The sequence below is a fragment of the Lepidochelys kempii genome, chromosome 6, assembly GCF_965140285.1.
Source record: "Lepidochelys kempii isolate rLepKem1 chromosome 6, rLepKem1.hap1, whole genome shotgun sequence".
NCBI lineage: Eukaryota > Metazoa > Chordata > Testudines > Cheloniidae > Lepidochelys > Lepidochelys kempii.
This window is the reverse complement of record NC_136385.1, coordinates 65,656,632-65,681,665: the sequence shown is the minus strand read 5'-3', so window position 1 is coordinate 65,681,665 and position 25,034 is coordinate 65,656,632. Positions and strand designations below refer to the sequence as shown.

The window sequence follows — 25,034 nt, the reverse complement described above, 5'->3', positions numbered from 1 at the left end:
CAGTCCTTGCAGTAGTGGTCTTCTAGTTCCAAGAGCTGGGATCCACCTTTCATGAGACATCCCTGCTGGCAGAGTTCCTCCTCCATAATGAATAAAACCTTGTGCCCTTTCCTCTTCTCTTACACAGTTGCAGACTATTGTTTCTTACCTCAGAGGGGCCCCTATTCAGACACTTTTCTTGGGTTTTTTTTTTTTTCTTCTTTTTTTGGTAAATCCTCAAGCCTTCACCTGGCTCAGACAGTAAACACAGACTGTCTCCTCAGATGTCCATTGTTCTCAGCGTTGACTGAGAGAGCCCGCAGACGCCACCAGGGCCTTGCCTCAGGTGACAAGACTGACTTTCAACAACTTTGAAATCCAATAGTCTACATATTTCTTAAACTACTTCCTGTACAAACAACTTGCAATAACCCTAACAGTCAGATAGTTCTTAGCTTTCAGCAGAGACCACATATGACCCCCTTTCGCAAAATACTGAGAAGATGGCTGGACACAGGGGTACTAATATAGATGCCTGGGAACATCTATGTCACAGAAGGCCAAGGCCATATCCTGGGCTGTCACTATGGACAGGAGGTTGGTTATTGCAATGAGATCTATGAAAGGGGATGGACACTGTCAAGGTTCCTTCCCCACTCTGAACTCTAGGGTACAGATGTGGGGACCTGCATGAAAAACCCCCTCAGCTTATTTTTACCAACTTAGGTTAAAACTTCCCTAAGGTACAAACTATTTTACCTTTTGCCCTTAGACTTTATTGCTGCCACCACCAAATGTCTAACAAATATATAACAGGGAAAGAGCCCGCTTGGAAACGTCTTTCCCCCCAAAATCTTACCTTGGGCAAAAACTTACCTTGGGCAAGTTTTAACCTAAGCTGGTAAAAGTAAGCTTAGAAGGTTTTCATGCAGGTCCCCACATCTGTACCCTAGAGTTCAGAGTGGGGAAGGAACCCTGACACATGGTCATCACAAACTCATGCTGACATAACCTCTCTCTGGCAGAATCTGCCCTGTTCATCTCTCACCAAAGATAGCAGAGGAGTCAGAACAGTTAAGAAAAAGGGTTTTTTATTTAAAAGAAGTTAAATACAACTAAAATCTAGCACCAGGCAGAAACATGAATGCTGAACATTTAAAAATCAACAGTAATAATTAATCCTCACCTAATGGCTTACATTTTCAAAGCATTTTACAAAACATTAATGAATTAAGCCTCAACATCCCTGTGAGGTAGGTAAGTATTATTAGCCCCATTTTACAGATGGGGAAACTGAGGCACAGATCAGTTATGTGACTTGTTCAAAGCCATCCAGCAAGTTAGCGTCTGAGTCCGGATTAGCACTCTAGGGCTCCTGGCTTCCAATTATGTGTACAGATGCCTAGAAAATACTACTTCTCTGAAAAAGCCTTTTCTTCCCGCCACATCCTCTGTAAGACAGATGACCCCATTTCAGAGTGATGTGAAAGGGTGCTTGCCAAAAGCTATTCATCAGAGTATCCACACAGGAAGATTGTATTGGGAAGTAACATTTTTATAGACACACATTGTGCGTCTGAAAGGTGTTTTGTTTTGTTTTTAAATAGATTTCTGACTGTTCGTGCTCCCAAACTGACAGAATCACAAATGATGTCACTTTTCCTCAAGATGCAGCAGCAGCCATCAGAAGGCTGAGAGACCTGTCTGCAATTCTGACACAGTTCTCAATGAGACAAAAGTGCTGTTTCTTCACATTGGGACCCCCTCCATGAAACAGGAATGTCTCTTTAGGGAAGGTATCATAAATATAAAGGGAAGGGTAAGCACCTTTCTGTATACAGTGCTAAAAAATTCCTCCTGGCCAGAGGCAAAATCCTTTCACCTGTAAAGGGCTAAGAAGCTACGGTAACCTCGCCGGCACCTGACCCAAAATGACCAATGAGGGGACAAGATACTTTCAAAGCTGGAGGGGGGGAAAAAAGGTTTTTGTCTGTCTGTGTGAAATCTTTGCCGGGAACAGATCAAGGATGCAAGCCCTTCAACTCCTGTGAAGTTAGTAAGAAATCTAGCTAGAAAATGCGTTAGATTTTCTTTGTTTTGGCTTGTAAATTCACTGTGCTGGAGGAAATGTATATTCCTGTTTGTGTGTCTTTTTGTAACTTAAGGTTTTGCTTGGAGGGATTCTCTATGTTTTGAATCTGACTGCCTGTAAGATTCTCTTATCTTTTCTTTGTTCTTCTAATAAAGTTCTGATTTTAAGAATCAGATTGGGTTTTTTGGGTCTTAAAAATCCAAGGGGTTTGTGCTCACCTTGTTTATTCTCAAGCCTCCCCAGGAAAGGGGGTGTAAGGGCTTGGGAGGATATTCTGGGGAAATAGGAACTCCAAGTGGTCTTTTCCCTGTTCTTTGTCTAAAACACTTGGTGGTGGCAGCATTATACCTAATCCAAGGACAAAGACTTTGTGCTTTGGGGAAGTTTTAACCTAAGCTGGTAGAAATAAGCTTAAGGGGTCTTTCATGCAGGTCCCCACATTTGTACCCTAGAGTTCAGAGTGGGGAAGAAACCTTGACAGAAGGTTTCTTCCAAGAAAAGCTAACCCGGGTGCAGCTGGCCTGCACCAAAAGTAAAGAGTGGGGCTGGAATTGTGAATTAGTTTGAGGTGCAGCCATGGGATGAGGGGGAATCGGTCCACACTAGAACTTGGAAACAACACGAAGGTTCATATCCCATGTGAAGAAGCCATCCAAGATGATTAGGGGGACAAACTGGATGCAACACACCTCTCAAGGGACGGCTGGTCATCACAAATTCACGCAGCTATAACCTCTATGGCTGAATCTGCCCTGTTCATCACTCACCAAAGATGGCAGAGGGATCAGAACAGTTAGGAAAGTGCCAATTTTTGAATGGTCACTTTGAGCAGAGGAGAAGTCTCCTTAGCACACCCCCTGTGGATTGAAACAAACAGTCTAATAAAAAAGGAGGGGCTCATGTCTGCATACACGAGGGCCCCCTCTCTGTAGAACAAGAGGGTGAGGAACAAAGCAGCTCTATTCAGACTATGGTTAAAAATTCCCAACCACCTTTTAACATTGAAGTCACGTGATTTAACCATTGGTAGGGTTGTCGAGTCCCAGCAGAGCCACTGCTGACAATGGGAGTCTCCGTGGGCCATCCCGCACCCAGGAGCTTGCGGTTCCAACGGGGAGATGAGAGTCAAACAGTCCTTCCAGTCGCTGTCTGGAGTCGCTCTCACGACAGCTGGATCCGAAGGTCCTCCCCATATTTTCGAATCAGCTTCCCATGATTGTGGTTGACCGACCACCGCCTTGGGAGGTGCTTCGGTTGCATGGTGTCCAGGAAGTGCTGCCGCCAGCGCCCCTCCAGCTCCATGAGCGAGCGCAGCCCCCCTTTGGCGAAGCTCTGCACCACCTTCAGCCCATGCGGCACATAGTGCTCATTCCAAATCCTGCCAAGACACAAGGGGGGTTGGTTTCACGCAAGCCCGGTATGGGACTCTCGGCCTCCCAAAACTCCCACTGCCGTGATGTGCTGGGCGCCATCGCACCCAGGGCACTTGACAAACACAAAGCTCAATTAGGCAGGCTGGGCCAACAGAGTTGTCCACCCGACTACTCCCCCCACCCTTAGCAGAGTAATAACCTGAGTGAGAGACTGTAAGCATCTCACTGCAGGAAACACATTGTAATCTACAGCCCCAATCTCACAAGTGTATCGGTGCTGGGGTTCCCTGTGCCTGCACGGAGCTCTGCAGCACTGTGTTTGTAACGCACTGTGTAAAGACCCAGTTTGTTAAACTCTGGCCCTGGTTTTAGGAGATTAAAACAACAGGAGGTGTTTTTAAAGGAGCTCGGGAAAAAAAGTAGGCCGATTACTAGCTCTACCAATGCTGCTGGGATTTTTGTTGCTGCTGTACTATTTATGTATCAGGGCACCTAGGGCCCTGGCTAGGAGTCTTTATCTGTAACTCAAGTCTAAATACATAACTATACACATACAGATGGCTGAAACGTTAAACCTAGTCACTGGGCTCTTGTAATACCTGGTTTCCAGGCCTGCTGCTTCCTGGAGCATCTCTGATGTAACGGTCTCTGTGTTAAAGAAGTCCTTGATTCCTTGCAACAGCTCCTCCCTCCTGGTGTCAGGCAGGCTGTCTGCATTCAGCAAAGCCCTGGCCCCTGACCGGACCTGCCTTCGCAGGGGGTCCTCTAGCAGGCGTACCCCTTCCTCACAGCCAATGGGGGCACTGAACTCCTCGGCCAGCTGCTGCTTGAGATGATTGTCGTAGTAATTGGAAATGGCATGGCAGGAAGTGCAAAGCAGCAGTACGTCATGGGAGTTGTGGTCCTTCATCTGGATGGGAAAGTGTCTCCTGTACTCGTGAGGTACAATGTTCTTCCTGGGAAGGAAATAGCAACAGTCTTCACTAAGATTTCAGACGGCTGCTGCCATCAGCTACTACTTACCCGCCTGATGGAAGACTGATATTGAAAAGGAACCATCCCAGAAGCTGGAGCTTTCCACCTTTGGTCATAGCTCAGGAGTGTATTGTTCTTTTGTAAAGACTGAGGATAATCTTGGTTATTTTTGAGTTGGGGGGCAAATCCACTCTTTTAAAGTTATTTTTTTTAAAAAAGTCAGAAAAGCGCCTGTGAAGATAGCATTGGATCAGTTCTGTGTGTGTACTCTATGGCTAATCTGATGACCTTAGTGACAGAAATGTATTTTTGCTTTCCACTTCTGTTAGCCCTGCAGAGACATCACTAGATTCTGTCCTGGCCAGTGCATCAAAAGAATTCCTAACAAAAGCCCCAATCCTGCATGTACATATGCATGTATGTACCGATACTCATAGGAGTAGTCCCATTAACCTCAAAGGGACTACTCGTGTGTGAAGTAAGGCAGATGCATCAGTGCTTGCAGGACTGGGCCCAATTCCAAATGCAGGACCAAATTCTACTCTCAGCTACACTGTGCATCCCCAGAGGGCACAAAAGAATTGCATAGTTGTAACTAACTGCAAAATATGGCCTACAGAATCTTTATTACTCATGACAATGAACAGTAAGTAGCAGCTCAGCTGGACCTTCTGATCTCAGTATGAGTCTTGCAGGGAGGGCAATTAGAAAAAACTCCTTTGTAACCTAGGTAAGTTCTCTCTAGAAGCTACTGAGAGAATCAACAGGAAACCCTTCATAAGAATTCAAAGAAATTTGGGCCCTGCTTTTAGCTACATTTGGATAAAAAACATTGAGACTATTCAAAGAAAGCCAAACCTCCATTCCACCTAAACGCTCCTTTTCCTAGTCCCTGTCTTCCCTCCCTTTCCTGGTTACATGTCTTCTCCTATTTTACTTTTCTAACTCCCACCCTAACGTGTTAGGTCGATGTCTTTCAGATCTGACGAGTAATAAGATTGCAGAATTCTATGGGCAATCCCATAAAGAATGCAGTATATTGAAACATATACAAGCTATAAGTCAATTATCTTTCTGTTTATTTTCTTCATATAAAAATCAATGAAAATTAATCACAACCCACCCCACAACCCAAAATGACCCCACAGTGCCATTGTAGAGGTATTTTTCAGAGCTGGTTCATAGTTAAAGACAAAAATGAGTACGTTCATAGGAACATAAGAATGGCCACACTGGTCATTTTAGTATCACAAAAGTGTCTAATCAAAACCTTCATCTGTGGCATGTTACCCTCAATGAAGGCTTCAGGGGTGGAAACAAATTGTATAAAGTTATGAGCAACTGCAAAATCACTACTGAGCACACTTAGGGGACGTCTACATGGCCGCGGCAGCGCTGTGACATAGGCAGCGTAGTCACGCTTTATCGCTCTGGGAGAGCTCTCCCGGTGCTAAAAAATAACCGCCTCGAATGAGGGTTGGTAGCTTTAGCGCCGGGAGTGCAGCTCCCGGTGATAAAGCACTGTCCATACTGGTGCTACAGAAATCCTCCAGGGACATCTCCATAAAGTTCTCCTGGATGTACTCCCAAAAAAACTTTTTTTACTCAGGGGTGTGTTTTTTCACACCCCTGAACACCTAAAGTTTTAGCGCTGAAAGTGGCAGCGTAGACACTGCCTTAGGCCTGGTCTACACTAGGAGTTGAGGTCGAATTTAGCGGGGTTCTCTCGATTTAACCCTGCACCTGTCCACACGATGAAGCCATTTTTGTCGACTTAAAGGGCTCTTAAAAATAGATTTCTTTACTCCACTCCTGACGAGGGGATTAGCGCTGAAATTGGCCTTGCCTGGTCGAATTTGGGGTAGTGTGGACACAATTCAACGGTATTGGCCTCCGGGAGCTATCCCAGAGTGCTCAGTTGTGACCGCTCTGGACAGCGCTCTCAACTCAGATGCACTGGCCAGGTACACAGGAAAAGGCCCGCGAACTTTTGAATCTCATTTCCTGTTTGGCCAGCGTGGCAAGCTCACCTGCACAGGTGACAATGCAGAGCCCATCAGCACAGGTGACCATGCAGTCCCAGAATCGCCAAAGAGCTCCAGCATAGACCGAATGGGAGGTACAGGATCTGATCGCTGTGTGGGGAAACGAATCCGTGCTAGCAGAACTCCGTTCAAAAACACAAAATGCCAAAATATTTGAAAAAAATCTCCAATGGCATGAAGGACAGAGGCTATAACGGGGACGTGCAGCAGTGCCGTGCGAAAATTAAGGAGCTCAGACAAACCTACCAAAAAACCAGAGAGGCAAACGGCCGCTCCAGTTCAGAGCCCCAGACATGCCGCTTCTATGATGAGCTGCATGCCATTCTAGGGGGTGCAGCCACCACTACCCCAACCCTGTGCTTTGACTCCGTCCAAGGAGTGGGAGGCAACACGGAAGCAGCATTTGGGGGACAGGAAGATGATGATGTTGTAGATAGCTCACACCAAGGAAGCAGAGAAACCGGTTTCCCAACAGCCAGGATCTGTTTATCACCCTGGACCTGGAACCAGTACCCCCCGAATCCACCCAAGGCGGGCTCCTGGACCCTGAAGGTGGAGAAGGGACTTCTGGTGAGTGTACCTTTGTAGATATTATACATGGTTTAAAAGCAAGCGTGTTTAATGATTAATTTGCCCTGGCATTTGCGGCCAGTACAGCTACTGGAAAAGTCTGTTAACATGTCTGGGGATGGAGCAGAAATCCTCCAGGGACATCTCCATAAAGTTCTCCTGGATGTACTCCCAAAGCCTTTGAAAAAGGTTTCTGGGGAGGGCAGCCTTATCCCGTCCTCCATGGTAGGACACTTCACCATGCCAGGCCAGTAGCACATAGTCGGGAATCATTGCAGAACAAAGCACTGTAGTGTATGGTCCCGGTGTTTGCTGGCATTCAAACAACATCCATTCTTTATCTCTTTGTGTTACCCTCAGGAGAGTGAAATCATTCATGATCACCTGGTTGAAATAGGGTGCTTTTAGTAAGCAGACATTCAGAGGTGCCCGTTCCTGCTGGGCTGTTTGCCTGCGGCTGAACAGAAATCTTCCCCGCTGTTAGCAACCTGGTGGGGGGAGGGGTGAAGCCATCATCCCAGAGAATTGGGGGTGTGTGTGTGGGGGGGCAGTTAGTTGGGTTTCTGCTGCACGTTAACCTGGAAACCGCAGCCCCTCCTTTTAAATTGCCAACCCATTTTAAAATGGCCAACCCAACAGCTATTTCGTATGGGAAATGAGGGCGCTGCTGTTTGAAACCATTCCCACATGTTATGAAGGTTAAAGAAGCCAAAAGACTGGCTTATTATGGCTGCCTGCAAGCCAAATTCTGTTGCCCGGCCCTGCGTGAATGATCTCTCACACCAAACCAGCATACCCTCAATAAGAGGCAAAATGCGACCTTGTAATGAAAGCACATGTGCTATGTAATGTTAACAGCAAGGTTTACCGTGAAAGAGTCTACCCATTGTTCTATAAAATGTGTCTTTTTAACTACCACTCTCCCTTTTTTTTTTCCCTCCACCAGCTGCATATGTTTCTCCTTCCCAGAAGCTTGCCAAGATTAGAAGGCAAAAACACACACTTGCAATGAAATGTTCTCTGACCTCATGCTGTCTTCCCACACTGACAGAGCACAGCAAAATACATGGAGGCAGACAATCTCAGAGTGCAGGAAAGCACAATATGACCGCGAGGAGAGGTGGCGGGCTGAAGATGGTAGGTGGCATCAGCTTGCTGAAAGAAGGCAGGAGTCAATGCTCAGGCTGCTGGAGGATCAAACTGATATGCTCCATCATATGGCTGAGCTTAGGAAATACAGCAGGACCACAGACCGCTGCTACAGCCCCAGTGTAACCAACCGCCCTCTTCCCCAGGTTCCATAGCCTCCTCACCCAGACGCCCAAGAAGGTGTGGGGGGGGGCCTCTGGCCACCCAGCCACTCCACCCCAGAAGATTGCCCAAGCAACAGAAGGCTGGCATTCAATAAGTTTTAAAGTGCTGTGTGGCCTTGTTCTTCCCTCCTCCACCACCCCACCCAGTGCTTCCCTCCTGCACCACCCCTCCTGGGCTACCTTGGCAGTTATCCCCCTATTCGTGTGATGAATAAATAAAGAATGCATGAATGTGAAGCAACAATGACTTTATTGCCTCTGCAAGCGGTGATCGAAGGGGGAAGGGGAGGGGAGGGTGCTTAGCTTACAGAAAAGCAGACTGGACCAGGGGGATGGGGGTAGGGGTGGTGTTCCATCAAGGAGAAACAAACAGAACTGTCACACCATAGCCTGGCCAGTCCTGAAACTGGTTTTCAAAGCTTCCCTGATGCGCACCGCGCCCTCCTGTACTCTAACGGCCCTGATGTCTGGCTGTGCGTAATCAGCGGCCAGGCGATTTGCCTCAACCTCCCACCCCGCCATAAACGTCTCCCCCTTACTCTCACAGATATTGTGGAGCACACAGCAAGCAGTAACAATGGGAACATTGGTTTCGCTGAGGTCTAAATGACTCAGTAAACTGTGCCAGCATGCTTTTAAACGCCCAAATGAACATTCTACCACCATTCTGCACTTGCTCAGCCTATAGTTGAGCAGCTCCTTACTACTGTCCAGGCTGCCTGTGTATGGTTTCATGAGTCATGGCATTAAGGGGTAGGCTGGGTCCCCAAGGATAACTATAGGCATTTCAACATCCCCAATGGTTATTTTCTGGTCTGGAAAGCAAGTCCCTTGCTGCAGTTGTTGAAACAAACCAGAGTTCCTGAAGATGCGTCATCCCACATTGATGTTGCTGAAACGTCCTTTGTGATCCACCAGAGCTTGCAGCACTATTGAAAAGTACCCCTTGCGGTTTATGTACTTGCCGGCTTGGTGCTCCGGTGCCAAGATAGGGATATGGGTTCCGTCTATGGCCCCACCACAGTTAGGGAATCCCATTGCAGCAAAGCCATCCACTATGACCTGCACATTTCCCAGGGTCACTACCCTTGATATCAGCAGATCTTTGATTGCGTTGGCTACTTGCATCACAGCAGCCCCCACAGTAGATTTGCCCACTCCAAATTGATTCCCAACAGACCGGTAGCTGTCTGGCATTGCAAGCTTCCACAGGGCTATCGCCACTCGCTTCTCAACTGTGAAGGCTGCTCTTATCTTGGTATTCTTGCGCTTCAGGGCGGGGAAAGCAAGTCAAAGTTCCATGAAAGTGCCTTTATGCATGCAAAAGTTTCGCAGCCACTGGGAATCATCCCAGACCTGTAACACTATGCGGTCCCACCAGTCTGTGCTTGTTTCCCGGGCCCAGAATCGGCGTTCCACAGCATGAACCTGCCCAACTGACACCATGATGTGCACATTGCAGGGGCCCGTGCTTTGAGAGAAGTCTGTGTCCATGTCCTCTTCACTCTCGTCACTGTGCTGCAGTTGCCTCCTCCTCTCCTGGTTTTGCTTTTCTTGCAGGTTATGGTTCTGCATATCCTGCTGGAAAATGTGTGCGGTGTTTATAGTGCTCGTAATTGCCACGGTGATGTGAGCAGGCTCCATGTTCCCAGTGCTATGGCGCCTGCGCTGAAAAAAGGTGCGAAACGATTGTCTGCCGCTGCTCTGACGGAGGGAGGGGCGACTGACGACACGGCTTACAGGGAATTAAAATCAACAAAGGGGGTGGCTTTGCATCAAGAAGAAACAGAATGGCCCCCTCAAGGAAAGAGCTCAAAATCGTGGGTTTAGCAGGCCGTTGATTTCACGGAGGGAGGGAGGAAGGGAGGAGAAAATGAATACAAAACAACTCTGGTCCATTTCTTGTTTTGATCCACTTCATCTATCTTTATAGATCTTAGGCTGGCAGCAGATGGTGCGGTATGACTGCTGGCCATCGTTGTCTCCTGGCTGCTCACCAGAAGACAGGGCAGTACGACTGCCGGCAGGACTGACTCTCCATGAGACGAAACCTAAAAAGGGAAATGACCTGGCTGAGTCACTCCCATGTCTGCCCAGGCACCCCTGACCAACCTCACTGAGGTTGGCTAAAAGAGCACCCAGGAGTACGACGATGACAGCTACCAGTCATACTGCACCATCTGCTCCCAAAAGGCAATGAGCTGCTACTATGTAGCAATGCAGTACCGCGTCTGCCAGCACCCAGGAGACATACGATGACGATGAGCTAAGTGGGCTCCATGCTTGCCATGGTATGGCGTCTGCACGGGTAACCCAGGAAAAAAAAGGCACAAAACGATTGTCTGCTGTTGCTTTCACAGAGGGAGGGAGGAAAGGAAGGAAGGGGGGCCTGACAATATGTACCCAGAACCACCCGCGACAATGTTTTTGCCCCATCAGGCATTGGGATTTCAACCCAGAATTCAAATGGGCGGTGGAGACTGCGGGATAGCTACCCACAGTGCAACGCTCCGGAAGTCAATCATTGCCTCAGTACTGTGGACGCACTCCGCCGACTAAATGCACTTAGAGCATTTGTGTGGGGACACACACACAATCGACTGTATAAAAACGCTTTCTAAAAAACCGAATTCTATAAATTCGACCTAATTTCGTAGTGTAGACATACCCTTAGTAGACATATGGAGATTTTCATCAAGCTGATGAAGCCCTGAGCTCTCATATGACATCTGAAGGGATGAAAAGAACTGCACGTGTGCTCTGCTTGGCCTAGGCTCAAGGGGCTGCAAGGGACAAGGAAAGCCACTGGGAAAGTTTGCAACAAGATTGTACAGGCCTCCGTAAAAACATTCCAACATCCTTTCCCAGAAAAATCGATGAAGAAAACACCCTTTACCCAGAAGAAATCTGCAGTCAGACAGCCCAATGATCACACAAAGGGTTTCAGATTCTCTCCAGTTTCTGATGCATCTGGATGAATTTTTCAAAAATTGGAAGCTTTCATTTAAAAATAAACATCTGTCTTTTTCTGCTATAAAGGCACAACTGTCAAACTCTAAAGCGACCACGTTGCTAATCAGTTCAGGTAGCCTTGCAGGACACTTTACAGCTGCTATTGTTTAGCTGGGAGCAGAGTGGAACTCACTCCCCTCCACACCAATTAGCTTTAAGGATATGTAGTTGTCACAGCTCACCTGGGCCATTTAAATGCCAACAACAGCATTAAATACAGTGTGACAGTCAGGGTCCGGACACCGACCGGGAAAACAGATAGTTTAAGTCCCCAAAATGATCAATTAAATCAAAATGATTGCATACTGTATTATTGTACTATAAAAGTATAACGAATAAGGTCTTTTATGAAAGCTTGTAATGTTCTGAACTTGATGGTCATTACGAGATGTGTGTACAGACTGTGGTTATGGAGCTATGTATTTGTGACTATAGAAAACTGTGTTAATAATCCATGCAACAGCTTCAACTACACCTCCCAGCGGGGGCTAAGCAGTGAAGCAAGGAGGGGCACCGCCAAAACCAGAAGTTTACATGAAATTGGCTTCAAGTACTGATGCATTGTCCAGCCCAGGAAAGACAATGATGGGCCATTAGAGACATTGAGACATCCGGGTTATCAAGTCAAGAGGGAATTTCCCCACTCTGAATAAACATGAGTCACCACAGACAGAGGAAAAAAAAGAAAGAAAGGAAAAAGCCTTTAAGAACAGGCTTGGGACTCAGCTTTTTATCCAGACCTTGAGGGACAGTCTTGTGGCAAGACACTCTCCATGAATGCTGGATCCCACCTCTAGGTAGTGGGTATGCTGAGAAACTGTCTTATGGCAACAGGTAATCTGTATTATAAAAGAGATTTTATCTAATATGGAAATGTAAAAGCCTGAGGTTGTGTTTATTTGCTGTGTAACCTGTATAGGTTTGCTTTCCTTTATTCTTATCTTCAAATCTGTGGTTTTGCTATTAAATAAACCTTTTGTTTATTTTTACCCCAAGCAGGTCTCTGGCATGCAAGCTGTGGGGAACGTGCATGTCAAAGTAGCTGGTATCCACGTGGCTGGTTTTACACCTTCTCAGGTGACAAACCGAAAAGTCAGAGTATCTGATAGTTAAGAACTCGGGAAGTACAGATTTGGGGAGACTTGGAACTGGAAGGGCTGTTGGTGTCACACCCCAAGGAGTAACTAGACTGGTGAGAGCATACACTTGTGGGCTGGCTACTGGTGTCAGGGATCTGAACCACAGCTGCTCAGCACAAAGGCCTCTAAAGTTAAAGGGCAGGCAGTGACAGAACCCCTTACTGGTCTTGGTTGTTCCTAAAACATCACAGAGGGTTTGTTATTCTCTTTCATTGAAAAAAAAAAAGAGTTAAACTGGGGAGGTATGTGTACCACTAGCCTGTACAGGCTCGACTGCAGTCTGCACTCTGTTTGAACACAGCTTGTTCTCTAGTGAGAGTAAACACAACTGCTCTCTACTGCAAGGAGTGCCAACCTCTCTCCCATGCCAAACTTGTCCAGAGACACACGATTAAGGCTCTGAGTCTGACATGGATTCCGTGACTTCTGCAGAGGCCAATGTGGCTCATTCCGGGCCTTCCCGTGCAGCTCGAGCAGTTCCTGGGCCAGCCGCACCAGCCACTGCTGGGACAGCCTCGGGCCACCACGCCCCCATTCCCTCCCACCTCAGCAGCATCAGTAGTTTGGGTGTGAGAGGGGGCTCAGGGCAGGGGGTTAGGAAGCGGGGCGATACTACCTTGGGGGGGCTCCCCGGAAGTAGCTGGCATGTCTCTGCACCTCCTAGGTGAAGGGACCAGGGGGCTCCACGTGCTGCCCCTGCCTGCACGCTCCCAGCCAATGGAAGCTGCGGAGCCAGCACTTGTGGTGGGGGCAGCGCACGGAGCCCCCCTGGCTTTCCCTCACCCTAGGAGCTGCAGGGACATGCTGGCTGGTTCCGGGGAGCTGCGCAGAGCTCCCGGGTAGGGAAGCCTGCCAGCCCCCCTCCTCCTTCTCTCCCCCCCAGCCCCGAGGAGCAGCCACGGCTTGCCCTCTCTCTTTCTCTCTCACACACACACACCTTGGAGCACCCACAGTTTTAGTTAGGGGTATATAGTACAAGTCATGGACAGGTCCACAGGCCATGAATTTTTGTTTACTGATCTGTCCATGACTTTCACTAAAAATACCTGTGACTAAAACATAGTCCTTACATATGATCATGTGGTCCTTGAACGGCTTCAGCCTACCCGAGATATATACACTGAATTCTACACAAGCATGACTGTGTCCCAGTTTACCTCCCACTGGTAAATAACATGAAGTTCCTTATGGTAGAGACTGAACTTGATCAGGGTCTGGGTCTTACTCTACCAGATGTATTTTTCTTCCCTGCACTGTGTAAAAACTCACCGGATGTAGGACTCTCTCTTGCCACACACCACACACAAGTTCTCCTTGACTGTCAGATAGTAATCGACTTGGGACTCAGGACGTCCTGAGGGCTCGAACTGCAGCTTCACAACAAATGGATCTGTGCTCACCAACTCTGGAAAGGTGGACGCAGAGAGGGAGGCCTTTAACAGTTGCAGAAGTGCAGGTGAAAAGCTAAATGAATTATGAACAAAGTCAAGGGACACATCCTGTTTATTCCTTCCCCCAACATCTCCAATAATTGGATCTCTGTTCAGACCTGGGCCCCTTCTCAAAAGTATCATTTCTCACCCAACACTATCATGGCAAAGAAAAAATCTCTTTCCTAGACACAGACTAATATGAGGACTGGCATACGTACCTCCAATGCCCTTGTCCAGGTACCACTGGGCCTTTTTGCGATCACAAGTACACAGAGGCTGTCCATCTGGTGCATGCAGGAAGCAGTTATCATACAGGGGAGATTTTCTGTGAAACGGGGTGAACATCATGACAATTATAATAAACAGGACCCCAGAAACTGAGCTCTATGTATCTACATATTTCATGCTGCATACACCTAGCATCCTTTAAGTCAGACGACTGCCCCCAAGAGTACACACACTTCTAGCCCTCAGCAACATGTACTTATGGGTCAGGTACCATACTGGCAGAACAGGCTGTCACCGAGGGCAGCAACATCCTTAGTGACTGACTGTTCTGGCTACAACTACTGACTGTGAAGGATCCGTTTCCCAGATCAGTAGCCAATACCCATGAAGCTAGGAACTTTGAACCCTCTGTTGAAGCTATCATTGACAACAGGCTTACATTTCAGAATTAAATGTGAGCAACTCTCAATGGTGAAAAGTAACTTATTTGTTTAAAATCTGGTTTGGATGCTCTCCAGTGTTTTCAGCAATACAGGGAAGGAATTTTTTTTTCTCCAAAATGACATCTTTACTTTGACAGCACCCCTTTAACAAAACTAAATGCCTGAGGAGGAAGATGTGCTGCATCTTCCAACCAGGAGGCCCTGAGCAGAACTGTGGCAACAAAGCTAGATAATTGTCAGGAGCAGAGATGGACAGCTACTGTTGTAGTGTAAAGTGCTCCTTCCCCTACAATCCTTACTCCATTCACCAGCACCAGTGTGATCACAGCTGTACGAATTCCCTGAGTTGAACTGCTACCACAAGAGGCATTAGGCCAAGAACTCTTGCACAAATTTAAATTATTCAGTAATTCATACGGTCTCTACAGTAGGGAATTTGACAAAAATATTTCCACTAGTACATGGTGATAAAAACAAACAAATGAAGATGCTGGGATTTGTCTATTCTAAGGCTCCTATCAGCAGTTCAGGTGAACTGGTAGTAAGCACTGGTGGGAATTTTTTGTGGTAAAGGTGACATTGTTTAGCCTGGCCAGCCAAGATAGAGGATACAGAAAATAAATGGAGAAGCAGGTGTAATAGCTCCATCAAAGGTGTCATCTGAGTGATTTAGGGATTAAAAATACAATTTCAAATTAAAACAAACATTCTCCTAGAAATCAGCAATGGAAAAAACCTTTTGAATCACATCTAATCTAACCCTAGAGACCAGGGAAGGATTATTCCCTACAATATGTTCTCCAGCACTTTGTCTTGACTAGTTTTAAGTGTCTCTAATGAAGGGGCTTCTTGATTTAAAAAATAAATAAATACATACATACATCAGCCTGGATGTAGCTCAGAATTCTGTTATACCAGCTATTTTGTTTTTCCTAGGGGGCTGAGCCCTTCTTGGACTGTTTGATGTTGGCTCAAAATGTTTGCTGAAAATATGAAGTGACCAGAGAAAATTACAAGTAATAACAGAACACTGTTATTTCTATTTTAATTGTTAAAGAATACTAACAAATCAGTTTTTCTGGCTCCATTAAATTATCTCCCCCACAGCTAACCTAAGAATTTTAACAGAGAAAGTTAAACGTTGAAATATCTATTTTTCTTTTTCATTTAGCTATGACTGAAGTTGTTTAATTCCTGATGTTTGTTTATATAAATATCTCGGATATAATCGAATTAAATTTAAAAACAGGCATATGAATTCTGCATCTCCCCTTCCTGGATTCAGATTAAGGAGGTTTATCTAACTTGTTTTAATTTAAAAAGCATTGTAAATAAAATAACTGAAGTTTCAGACAGTCAGATTCCATTGTTACATAAGAATTTAGGATTTACCTGTTCAGATCAGACCATTGGTTGAAGTCTTATATTCTGCCACCAGCAATAGTTAAGCTGGTGCTTGAGAAGAAAACGACCCCCTCGGTCTAACATTATCCATCCTGCCTAGCCAACTGTGAAATGCTCTGCTTAGGCGCAGGCCAGAGATTTTCCTTCTTGAGCTCTGAGGCAGTCAAATTATACCTGATTATATCCCTATTTTAGAAAGCAGAATGACAAATGTCATATTGCTCTGAGGTGCGCTCAGTGGATTAGGATCTCTAAAGCATCAGAATGATCTTGAGCTCTCTTTTATCCTTTGGTAAATGTATCACTTATATCCTACATTTAACTCTCAGGGTTAGCTATTGGACACCAGCAGTAGTGAATGTGCATAACCATAATGAGCAGGGCTGGAAGAATCAAAATCCTGTCCTCGCAAACTTAGTTAAGGTGCATATAGTAAAAAAGGCTCATGCAATTACCTTGCAGAATATCCTACACCCAGAGGTTTTCGCTTCTGTTTGCGGGGATCCTTCACTTGTTGATGTACTGGGGACTGGCCATTAGTTGCAGACTTCCGATTCCTTGGTTTCTGCTGGGCGTCCGCCTCTCCATTTCCATCATCTCCTAGACTGCTGCTGCTTCTTCCTCTGAATGGGACATCTGTCAAGCCCTGGCACTTGCCCAGTACTTTTTCCCAAACAACAGCAGCATTTTCACCTCCACTTGTAGCAGGGATGAAGAAAAATCCCAGCAGATGGAGAAACAGAGCCACTGAGACCTGGGCATCCTTGGCAGCATAAGTGACCTGGGGAAAAGAGCCAGAGCTCTGTGTTACTGTGCAGAAGGAGGGCTAATGCCTTGTGAGGACCTGAGACAAGATCCCCCAACACAGCAAATGTGAAACATCTTTTCTAGGTAAAGAGGGAGCAGCATTTATTTGACTTCCTCACTTCAGCGTAAGTTCCTGTCTGGGAGCCTCTAGTGCTCCCTACCTAGAACCACAGACCCTCCTCTTCATTATGCAATCCAAAGCCCTTCCAGTAATCTGCAATGTAGCCAGTTGACCCCTAGAGGGAGTCAGAAGGTATTATACTGTAGATACAAAAAGAAAAGGAGTACTTGTGGCACCTTAGAGACTAACCAATTTATTTGAGCATGAGCTTTCGTGAGCTACAGCTCACTTCATCGGATGCATACCGTGGAAACTGCAGCAGACATTATATACATACAGAGATCATGAAACAATACCTCCTCCCACCCCACTGTCCTGCTGGTAATAGCTTATCTAAAGTGATCATCAAGTTGGGCCATTTCCAGCACAAATCCAGGTTTTCTCACCCTCCGCCCCCCCCCCCCAACTCACTCTCCTGCTGGTAATAGCCCATCCAAAGTGACAACTCTCTTCACAATGTGTATGATAATCAAGGTGGGCCATTTCCTAACTAACTAACTAACACGGCTGTTACTCTGAAAACTGTAGATACAAAGTCAATTTAAGACGACTGAAGGACATGCAGAGCTCAAAAGACAATATTTACATATGCTCACCGTAATCCTGTCCATTGTACACCATTCAAAATGATGGCACAGACAGACTGACTTCAAAGGCAGACAATCCTTTATATGGTTACCTCCCTACTCTCAAAAAGCTGAATGATAATCTGCTCATTATACGGTCAATCCTCAAGGGGCTGAGCACACAAGCTCTTGTCAAGCAAAGTCCTAGAGCATCTGCTTAACGTTAAGCATGAGTGGTTCCATTCAAGTCTATGCAACTAGTCATGTGCTTGCAGTTAAGCAGGTGTTCAAGTACTTTGCTGGACCAGGATAAACATGCTCAGCACCTTCAAGGCTCAATCCCCAAATCAGCTACAGATCACTCAGAAAACCCACGCAGATCAGCAATCACCAGTTCCCTGGTGCTTGCCTATGAACAGAAATAATACTTGGCACTTCAATCCCCTTACATCCAAATATGTCAAACAGCTTTCCAAAGTTTAAGCCTTGAATGCCTCCACCCCACCCCAAAACAGGAAAGAATCCCCATTTAAAGAGAGGGAAACTGAGGTAGGGAGAGATGAAGCATCTGGACCAGTCAAACACTGAGCCTGTGGCAGAGCTGGAACAGACCACAGATCTCGACTCCAAATCCTGCCCTTTAGAATAACTACAATCAGAAGACACACCTGGTCTTGAGTCAGCTCTTCTGCCTCCCAGTTGCTGCAGCGCAAGCGAAGAGACTTGTCGAGTGGGCAGTTCAGGACTTTCTCAGCTAGAGATTTGAGGCTGAGTCCATTACAGAGCAGATCCTTCCTTCAGTTTAACAAACAAGAGCAAATAAATGGATACAAGCACCAATCAAATTGAAAAATGTTCGCATCCACCCCAGATCTATTTGAACAAGAGGAACTACTGAAGTGTGTGATTAGATGATGTATGTACTATACTATAGGAACAGGACACCTGCTCATCTGTAAGCTTCACTGGCTAGCATAGTTCTTTCGTCTTTAGGTCACTGGTTGGTTTTGGAACAGAAGATCTCAAGCATGAATGTTACCGATTCCCGCTTGAAGCTGTTTCACATAATACAGACACTAGATCATTACAGAGTCTAAGAAGAATTCTTTTTGAGAGAAAGAGTGGGGATCTTTCCATCAGCTGTCTGCCTCTGAATGAAAATGAGAGATATCCTACAGTGATGGGCAAGTTTGCTGTATGGAATTGAAATGCCACCAGATCAAATGGCCATGAATGGGCTACATTTTGCTGGGAAATGAGAGATCCAGTCATCGCTTTAGAGGAGAAGAATCAGAAGATACACATTTAAACTGTCCAATGAAAGACTCAAGGATTCCGTGTTGTCTGAAACTCATGGTTGCTAAAGAAGTGGCACAAGACCAATAGACCTACACACCAAAGGCCTGTAAAATATTGCAATTGAAGAGTGTTTCTAGGCAAAAGGTTATAACTTTATTTCTTTAACATGAAAGCAATATCAGAAAATATTATTGTATCTTTAATGTTTCACTGGAAACAATTATTAAAGGAGGAAATTAAAAGCTGATCATTGTGTACATTTCTCAAGAAGTCTGATAATCATCTCTTTCCACTCATCTGCTGATTGTTTCTTTAACCTGTATCTGAGGACAGTGTATGCAGGTACCCAGTTACATAGGAAGCACCCTGCCACACACAGATTATTATAGACCACTGAGTTTGGACCTCTGATAAGCCAAATTAATGACACCTAGGACAGGCAACCTGCAAGGAGGCCAATGGACACATCCAGTTTGCATAGCTGGAATTTGTTTGTGGGTCCTCCTTGATCACTGAGCACTATCCAGTATGCATGTCAGTCTGCCCTCTCCTCCTCCTCCCGGGAGCAATGTAGGCCAAATCCAAATATTTAGGTGGGAGGAAGGAAGATAGGGTCTCCAATATTTGAAATTTAACTTTCCTTTCACTGGTCACCATGCAGATAAATGAACAGTTAAGTTGCCGTGTTTATGTTCACGGTGTAAATGGTGACAGGCAACGTTTCAAATCCTGGCTGTTAGATATGGAGTGAGAAGGCTGCTCACCTGGTTATCATATAACCAGTGTTTTCCATGGTATGAGAGCCGATAAGAACTCAGAATGTGTCTGCAAGAACATTTCAGAGAGGACAAAATGAGTTGTACACCCTAGAAGATGGAGAGAAAAAAACAGCCTACTGTATACGGAGACAAGGTGTGTTTCCCTTTCTGCCTCTTTTAGGTCTTTGTCTTAATTATCAAGATTCTCTTACAATTCAATACTAGTTTAGTTTGAAATTGTGAGCCACTGGGTAGAAGTTACAATATATACACACTGCTTGGAAGTATTAGTTGAGTTCTTAATAGATGCCCTTGTTACAAAAGCCCCCACCACAATTGGCACTACTTGGCTTCCATACTCACAGCCTCAGTACAGAGCACAAGGATTGAACGGGCCATGGAGACCCTATCCCCTTGTCCCCAGAACAGTGGTCTGCATGGGTCACAGTTTGAGGCATACTACAAGGGCCGGGGGGGAAGAGGAGGCTTGCATTGCTGCTACCCAGGCCATAACTGTTAGGAGGACAAATCCAGGACTACCAATGTGGCATCCTTCATCAGAACCAAATCCATTTTTTAAGATTTCCAATTAAAATTGTACACTCTAAATACACTGCTGTTGTTTATGGATACGCACCTCTGTCTCATGGCTAGGTACCGGAGATCTATGCTCCCTTTGACTGCAAGGCCATAGTTCTGAAGTAGCTTGCAAGAATCTTCCCAACATCCAACGCCAACTTTTAATATAGTGCTATCTGCCAAGATGTCCAGTAAAGACTTTGGGACAGTCTGTCCACTGCTAACCAACCTGGGCAATCGAACAAGAATGCAAAAGCCACTGGAAGAGGCCATCTGTAAGAGGGATACAGGACTGGCCTTTCCTTCCACTGACACCTAAAACCAAAGAACCAAACAGCACTGGCGTTAGAGTATTAGTATATGGGCACAGAACAAACCACAACAGAATCCTAGGCATTACAGATGGAAAAGACATATTAAGTGATCTAGTCCAGCATTTCTCAAATGCGGCCACTATGGCCGCATGCAGCCACCAGGGCCTTTTCTTGCAGCCACAGCATCCTGGGCTGTGGTTGGGGGGGAAAGGGGGCTCAAAGTAGTGGCCTCTCCTACTCCGTGGTGCTCCTGGATGCACTGACTTGGTGTTGGTTGCTGGGGCTACCAGGAGGGGTTGGGCCCTGCCCACCTCTGGAGACACCTGGGGCACAATGCTGGAGAAGCAGGCAGCCAGTGAGTTCCCCACCTTCCTGGGGTGGTGAGTCTCAGGCCACAGGGCTCCAGGCTCTGCCTGGGGCTCCAGCTGCGTGGTGGCAGGCCCCATCCTCCGGACACCGGGCTTCAGACTCAGCCTGCCCACTGCCTCCCCTGACCCCCATCCAGGGCTTAATTCATCCCCAGGCTTGCCGAGTAAGTCTGCTGTGAAAAGTGATACTTGTATGCTTGTTAGTATCACTCTTCACAAAAGACTTACTAGCTAGTAATAAATAAAATTACAATGATTTGGACGTGTATATTTGTTTGTTTTTCCTAAAGCTAATTAAGTATTTTAGAGAAAAGTGTGAGAACGACCACTAGCAAGAGTTGGTGGCCATGCTCTGAGGCCACCAAATAATTTGTCCTGAGAACCCCAGTCCACTGTAGCATTGTTGCACACAGTATATTCTGTAGTGCATTGTCAAGTCTAATTTTAAGAGAGACAAGCAATGTGGCTTCCCCCATTTTCCTTGGGTGACTATTTCACAGCCTAACGGATTTCACCATTCAGTCCTTTTTTTCCCCTTTAGCCTAGGGTATGTCTATACTATCCACCGGATCGGCGGGCAGCGATTGATCCAGCAGGGGTCGATTTATCGTGTCTAGTCTAGACGTGATAAATCGACCCGAGTGCTCTTCCGTCAACTCCTGTACTCCACTGCCATGAGAGGCGCACGCGGAGTCAACGGGGGAGCGGCAGCAGTCAACTCACCGCAGTGAAGACACCGTGGTAAGTAGATCTAAGTATGTTGACTTCAGCTATGTTAATCACGTAGCTGAAGTTGCGTAACTTAGATCGATCACCCCTAGTGTAGACCACGCCTAAGGTAATGTATGTAGTGTAGGTGAAATTCACCCTTCAGAAGAGGGCCAGCCCAAGGTCTAGACATCACTTAAATCCCACTGAAAGCTGGTTTTGACCACTTAAATAGGTCTTGTGCTGGCCCTCTTCTGGGAATTTCATCTTCTGTTAGGTCCAATATTTTACATATACATTTATAAATAGCTGTGATTTCTCCTCTTTTAGTTTATTTTTAGTTATAATTTTTAAAATATGTAAACGCCTTAAAAATAAGGCTGAATTAATACACTTCTAGTAAGTTATCTTGAAAGAAACATTGTACGAATATATAGTATCTAGCCAATCAAAAGCAGTTATAATTCCACCAATGGAATATGTTAAGAGTTATTCCAAAATTTTAACGAATGATGATCTCAATATACTTCAAATCCATGCTCAGGTAATTTAAGTTTTTACTAAAATCAAAATCAATAGACCCTTATTGCATTCCCTGGTGGTAACTGCACAGGCAATTTCAAGAGTCATTTCTGGTGCGTCCATTCTAACTACTAAAACCAGAAATGGTGTTGGCGCAAGAAATCTTCAAAGCCTCATCAATTCTCTGCCTTTGCCCTAGGAGGCTGGAGGACAGATTTTCCTTGATCAAACACTTACCCACTCACAGTCAATCCCAAGCACTGGCCACCTCTGAAGCTCCTTCTTCAGTAATGGTTCCACTTGATCCCACTCCTCTGCCTCTGAAACTATCACTATTTTTGCACCAAGGATCTCCTCTACCCAGGAAATGGTGGGAGAACCGACATATGAATGCAACTCCTTCTCCTCCACTTCCGTCAGTTCCTCATCGCCTGACCTTCTCAGAGCTCCACCTTGTTTACCACCACCACGGACCCTTTCTTTCCGACGCTGGCTTACTTTCCACAAAACGAGACCCCCTACTGCAACGCTCAACAGGGTTGCCACAGTAACTGTCACTGCTGTTTGTCTGAGCATTTTTCATCCTCCTCTGCTTCACTCACTCAAAATAGCATTGCAGAATTTTCTTATAGACTGCAAAGAAAAAAAGAGGGACAGATAAAGGATAGATATTAAAGAATTTATTCAAAATTTTTAATATAAAATTAAGAAAATCAAACTGCCACTATTCAGACAAAGATCTAAGCACAGATCAGGATCATAAAGCAAAATGCAATTTTTAAAATGTACTGAATTCTATTCAGGAATAAATCAGGGATCAAAGCAAATGACACACTCTGGAGCAGTAGTGTGTTAAAAGCTAATGAGTCTAAATTCAGGTCTTGGTTACACCAGTGTAAATCTAGAGTAAATCCACTCATTTACATCAGTGTAACTAAGAACAGAAATTTGTACCAAAAACCAGTATTTCCCAAAAAATCCACATCCCTCAGCCATGTAGTCATACAATCTAATCTCCAGTGTAGACAGTGCCATGTTGGCAGGAGAGCTTCTCCTGTCAACACAGCTACAACCTGTGGCAGAGGTGGATTAACTAGACCAACAGAAGCAGCTCTCCCATCAGCATAGGAACGTCTTCACTTAAGTGCTACTGCGGTGCAGCATTTTAACAGTAAACCTGTCCTAAGTAATATAGGCCCTGATAGTACAAGATGATCCATTCACCCATGTGTAGCCCCACTCACTTCTTCAATGTCCTCCAGTGTAAACAACTTAATTTTCAGATGAAGTTTGATGAATAGGACCATATGATGATGCCGCCTGCAATGGCAGGGGCTGAACTCAATGACACAAGAGGTCTCTTCCAGTCCTATGTCTCTGACTGTGCAAAGCTAAACCTGGAAAGCCACTCATCTGCAGGATGGGGTTCTAATACTCCAGTCCTGCAAACAGTTTCAAGCACGTGAATACCTGCAGATGAAAGTACCACGGACTTCACTGGAAGGACTCACGTCCTGCATGGTTACACGTGTCTAACTGTTTGCAGGACTGAGGCCTGTGGTGGCCCCGACCCTGCAAGCCGAACCACGTGGGAGGTGCCAGGCAGCACCATACCCACCACCCATCCGCTGGGTCACCCCCACACATCCCAGATCCGGGGAAGAGCTGAACGCACCAGCAAGGAGGGGCCAACACGAGACACCCCGCAGGCTGCTCTGGACTCCACAAGCTCGAGGGGGAAACACCCCCTTGTAAACTCTGCCCTTGGCAGCGCGACGCCACCGCGCACACCTGGCGGGACGCGGGAAGACACCCCCCCCCGGGGGGGAAATTCCTGGGGCGGGGCCACATTTGGGGTCCGCAGCGGTGGGGTGCCCGGGGCTGGGCACTCGAGGAGGCGCCATCGGCAGCCGGGCGCGGCAGGGAAGCAGCAGCACCGTGTTCCCGCAGCGACGCCCGCCCCGCACAGAGAACCGCGCGCGGGGATCTGCAGCCACCTCCCTGCCCCCCACCTGCCTGCGCCTGGGCCCTCAGCGGAACGCCGGCTTCTCTCCGGCAGCAGGAACCTACCGGGCTGCACCGACGGACACTTCCGGCGGGCACACGCCCAGAGCGCCCCCTTTAACGGACACTTCCGGTCTCCTGTTCCTAGTGGGCGGAGCCTCCCGTGCAGCCCGGCGTCCCCCTGGGCTTGTGGGCGCTGCCATCTTGTACGGCACGCGCTCTCTGGCTGTGCCGGGACTGCATTGAGTCCAGCTGCCCGAGGGGCTCTGGGGTGAATACCTGTTCTGTGGTTAAATCAGTGGTGCAAAGCTCCGTGCACGTCATAAGACACCTAGATAAACTTTCTAGTTCATGTTGGAGTAGGGTGACCAGATGTCTCGATTTTATGGGGAAAGTCCAGATATTTGGGGCTTTTTCTTATGTAGGCATCTATTACCCCCACCCCCTGTCCTGATTTTTCACACTTGCTGTCTATGCTGGAAAGCAGCCTATGGTCATGGGGATGTCGGTACCAGCTCTGTAGGGTGTCAAAGAGAGAAGTCCAGGTTGTGGAAGCTAAATTTAGATTATTAGGTGAAATGCATAAATCCTTGGTCTCCACAGTAACTTTGCCTGAAATACCCTCCAGTTCTATATGTAGGGCTGGCTAGGGCCATGTCTACACTAGTGAGCTTAGAGCCACACAGCTGTACCGCTGTAAGATCACTCCAGGAGCCGCTCTATGCCATCGACATAATTATTAAAGCATAATTAAACCACCTCCAATGAGCAGCGGTAGCTATATCGGCACTAGTGTAGATTCAGTTATATCAGTAAAAAGGTATCTAACAATCCTGAAGTATTTGCAGAACCACAAGAAGAACTGAATGGGTGGGAAACATAATGATTCCTTGGAGGACAGATTGCTGTGGGACATAGTGAGAACCAGTTCAAGGTTGTTGGTGCCATTCACGGAGCAGCTGCAGATGGTGCAGCGCTGCTT

At 46.4% G+C, this 25,034-nt stretch overlaps 1 protein-coding gene across 6 annotated transcripts; it reads right to left on the bottom strand.

The window, feature by feature from the left end:
• Positions 1–998: 998 nt before the first annotated feature.
• EXD2 (exonuclease 3'-5' domain containing 2) lies at positions 999–24,157 on the bottom strand. Of its 6 annotated transcripts, none has more exons than XM_073348456.2 (9): positions 24,119–24,157; positions 22,286–22,681; positions 20,195–20,451; positions 18,169–18,295; positions 16,462–16,787; positions 14,150–14,256; positions 13,768–13,903; positions 4,044–4,400; positions 999–3,449 (listed from the first exon to the last, which is right to left on the bottom strand). In XM_073348456.2, exons 2-9 carry the CDS (start codon positions 22,622–22,624, stop codon positions 3,233–3,235), a joined length of 1,866 nt encoding a protein of 621 aa, XP_073204557.1. In that variant the 5' UTR covers positions 22,625–22,681; positions 24,119–24,157; the 3' UTR covers positions 999–3,232. The 6 variants fall into 6 exon arrangements, with proteins under 6 accessions (XP_073204557.1, XP_073204553.1, XP_073204554.1 ...); XM_073348452.2 differs by having other exon boundaries at positions 24,065–24,145; XM_073348453.2 differs by having other exon boundaries at positions 24,061–24,129.
• Between the last annotated feature and the right edge of the window lie 877 nt (positions 24,158–25,034).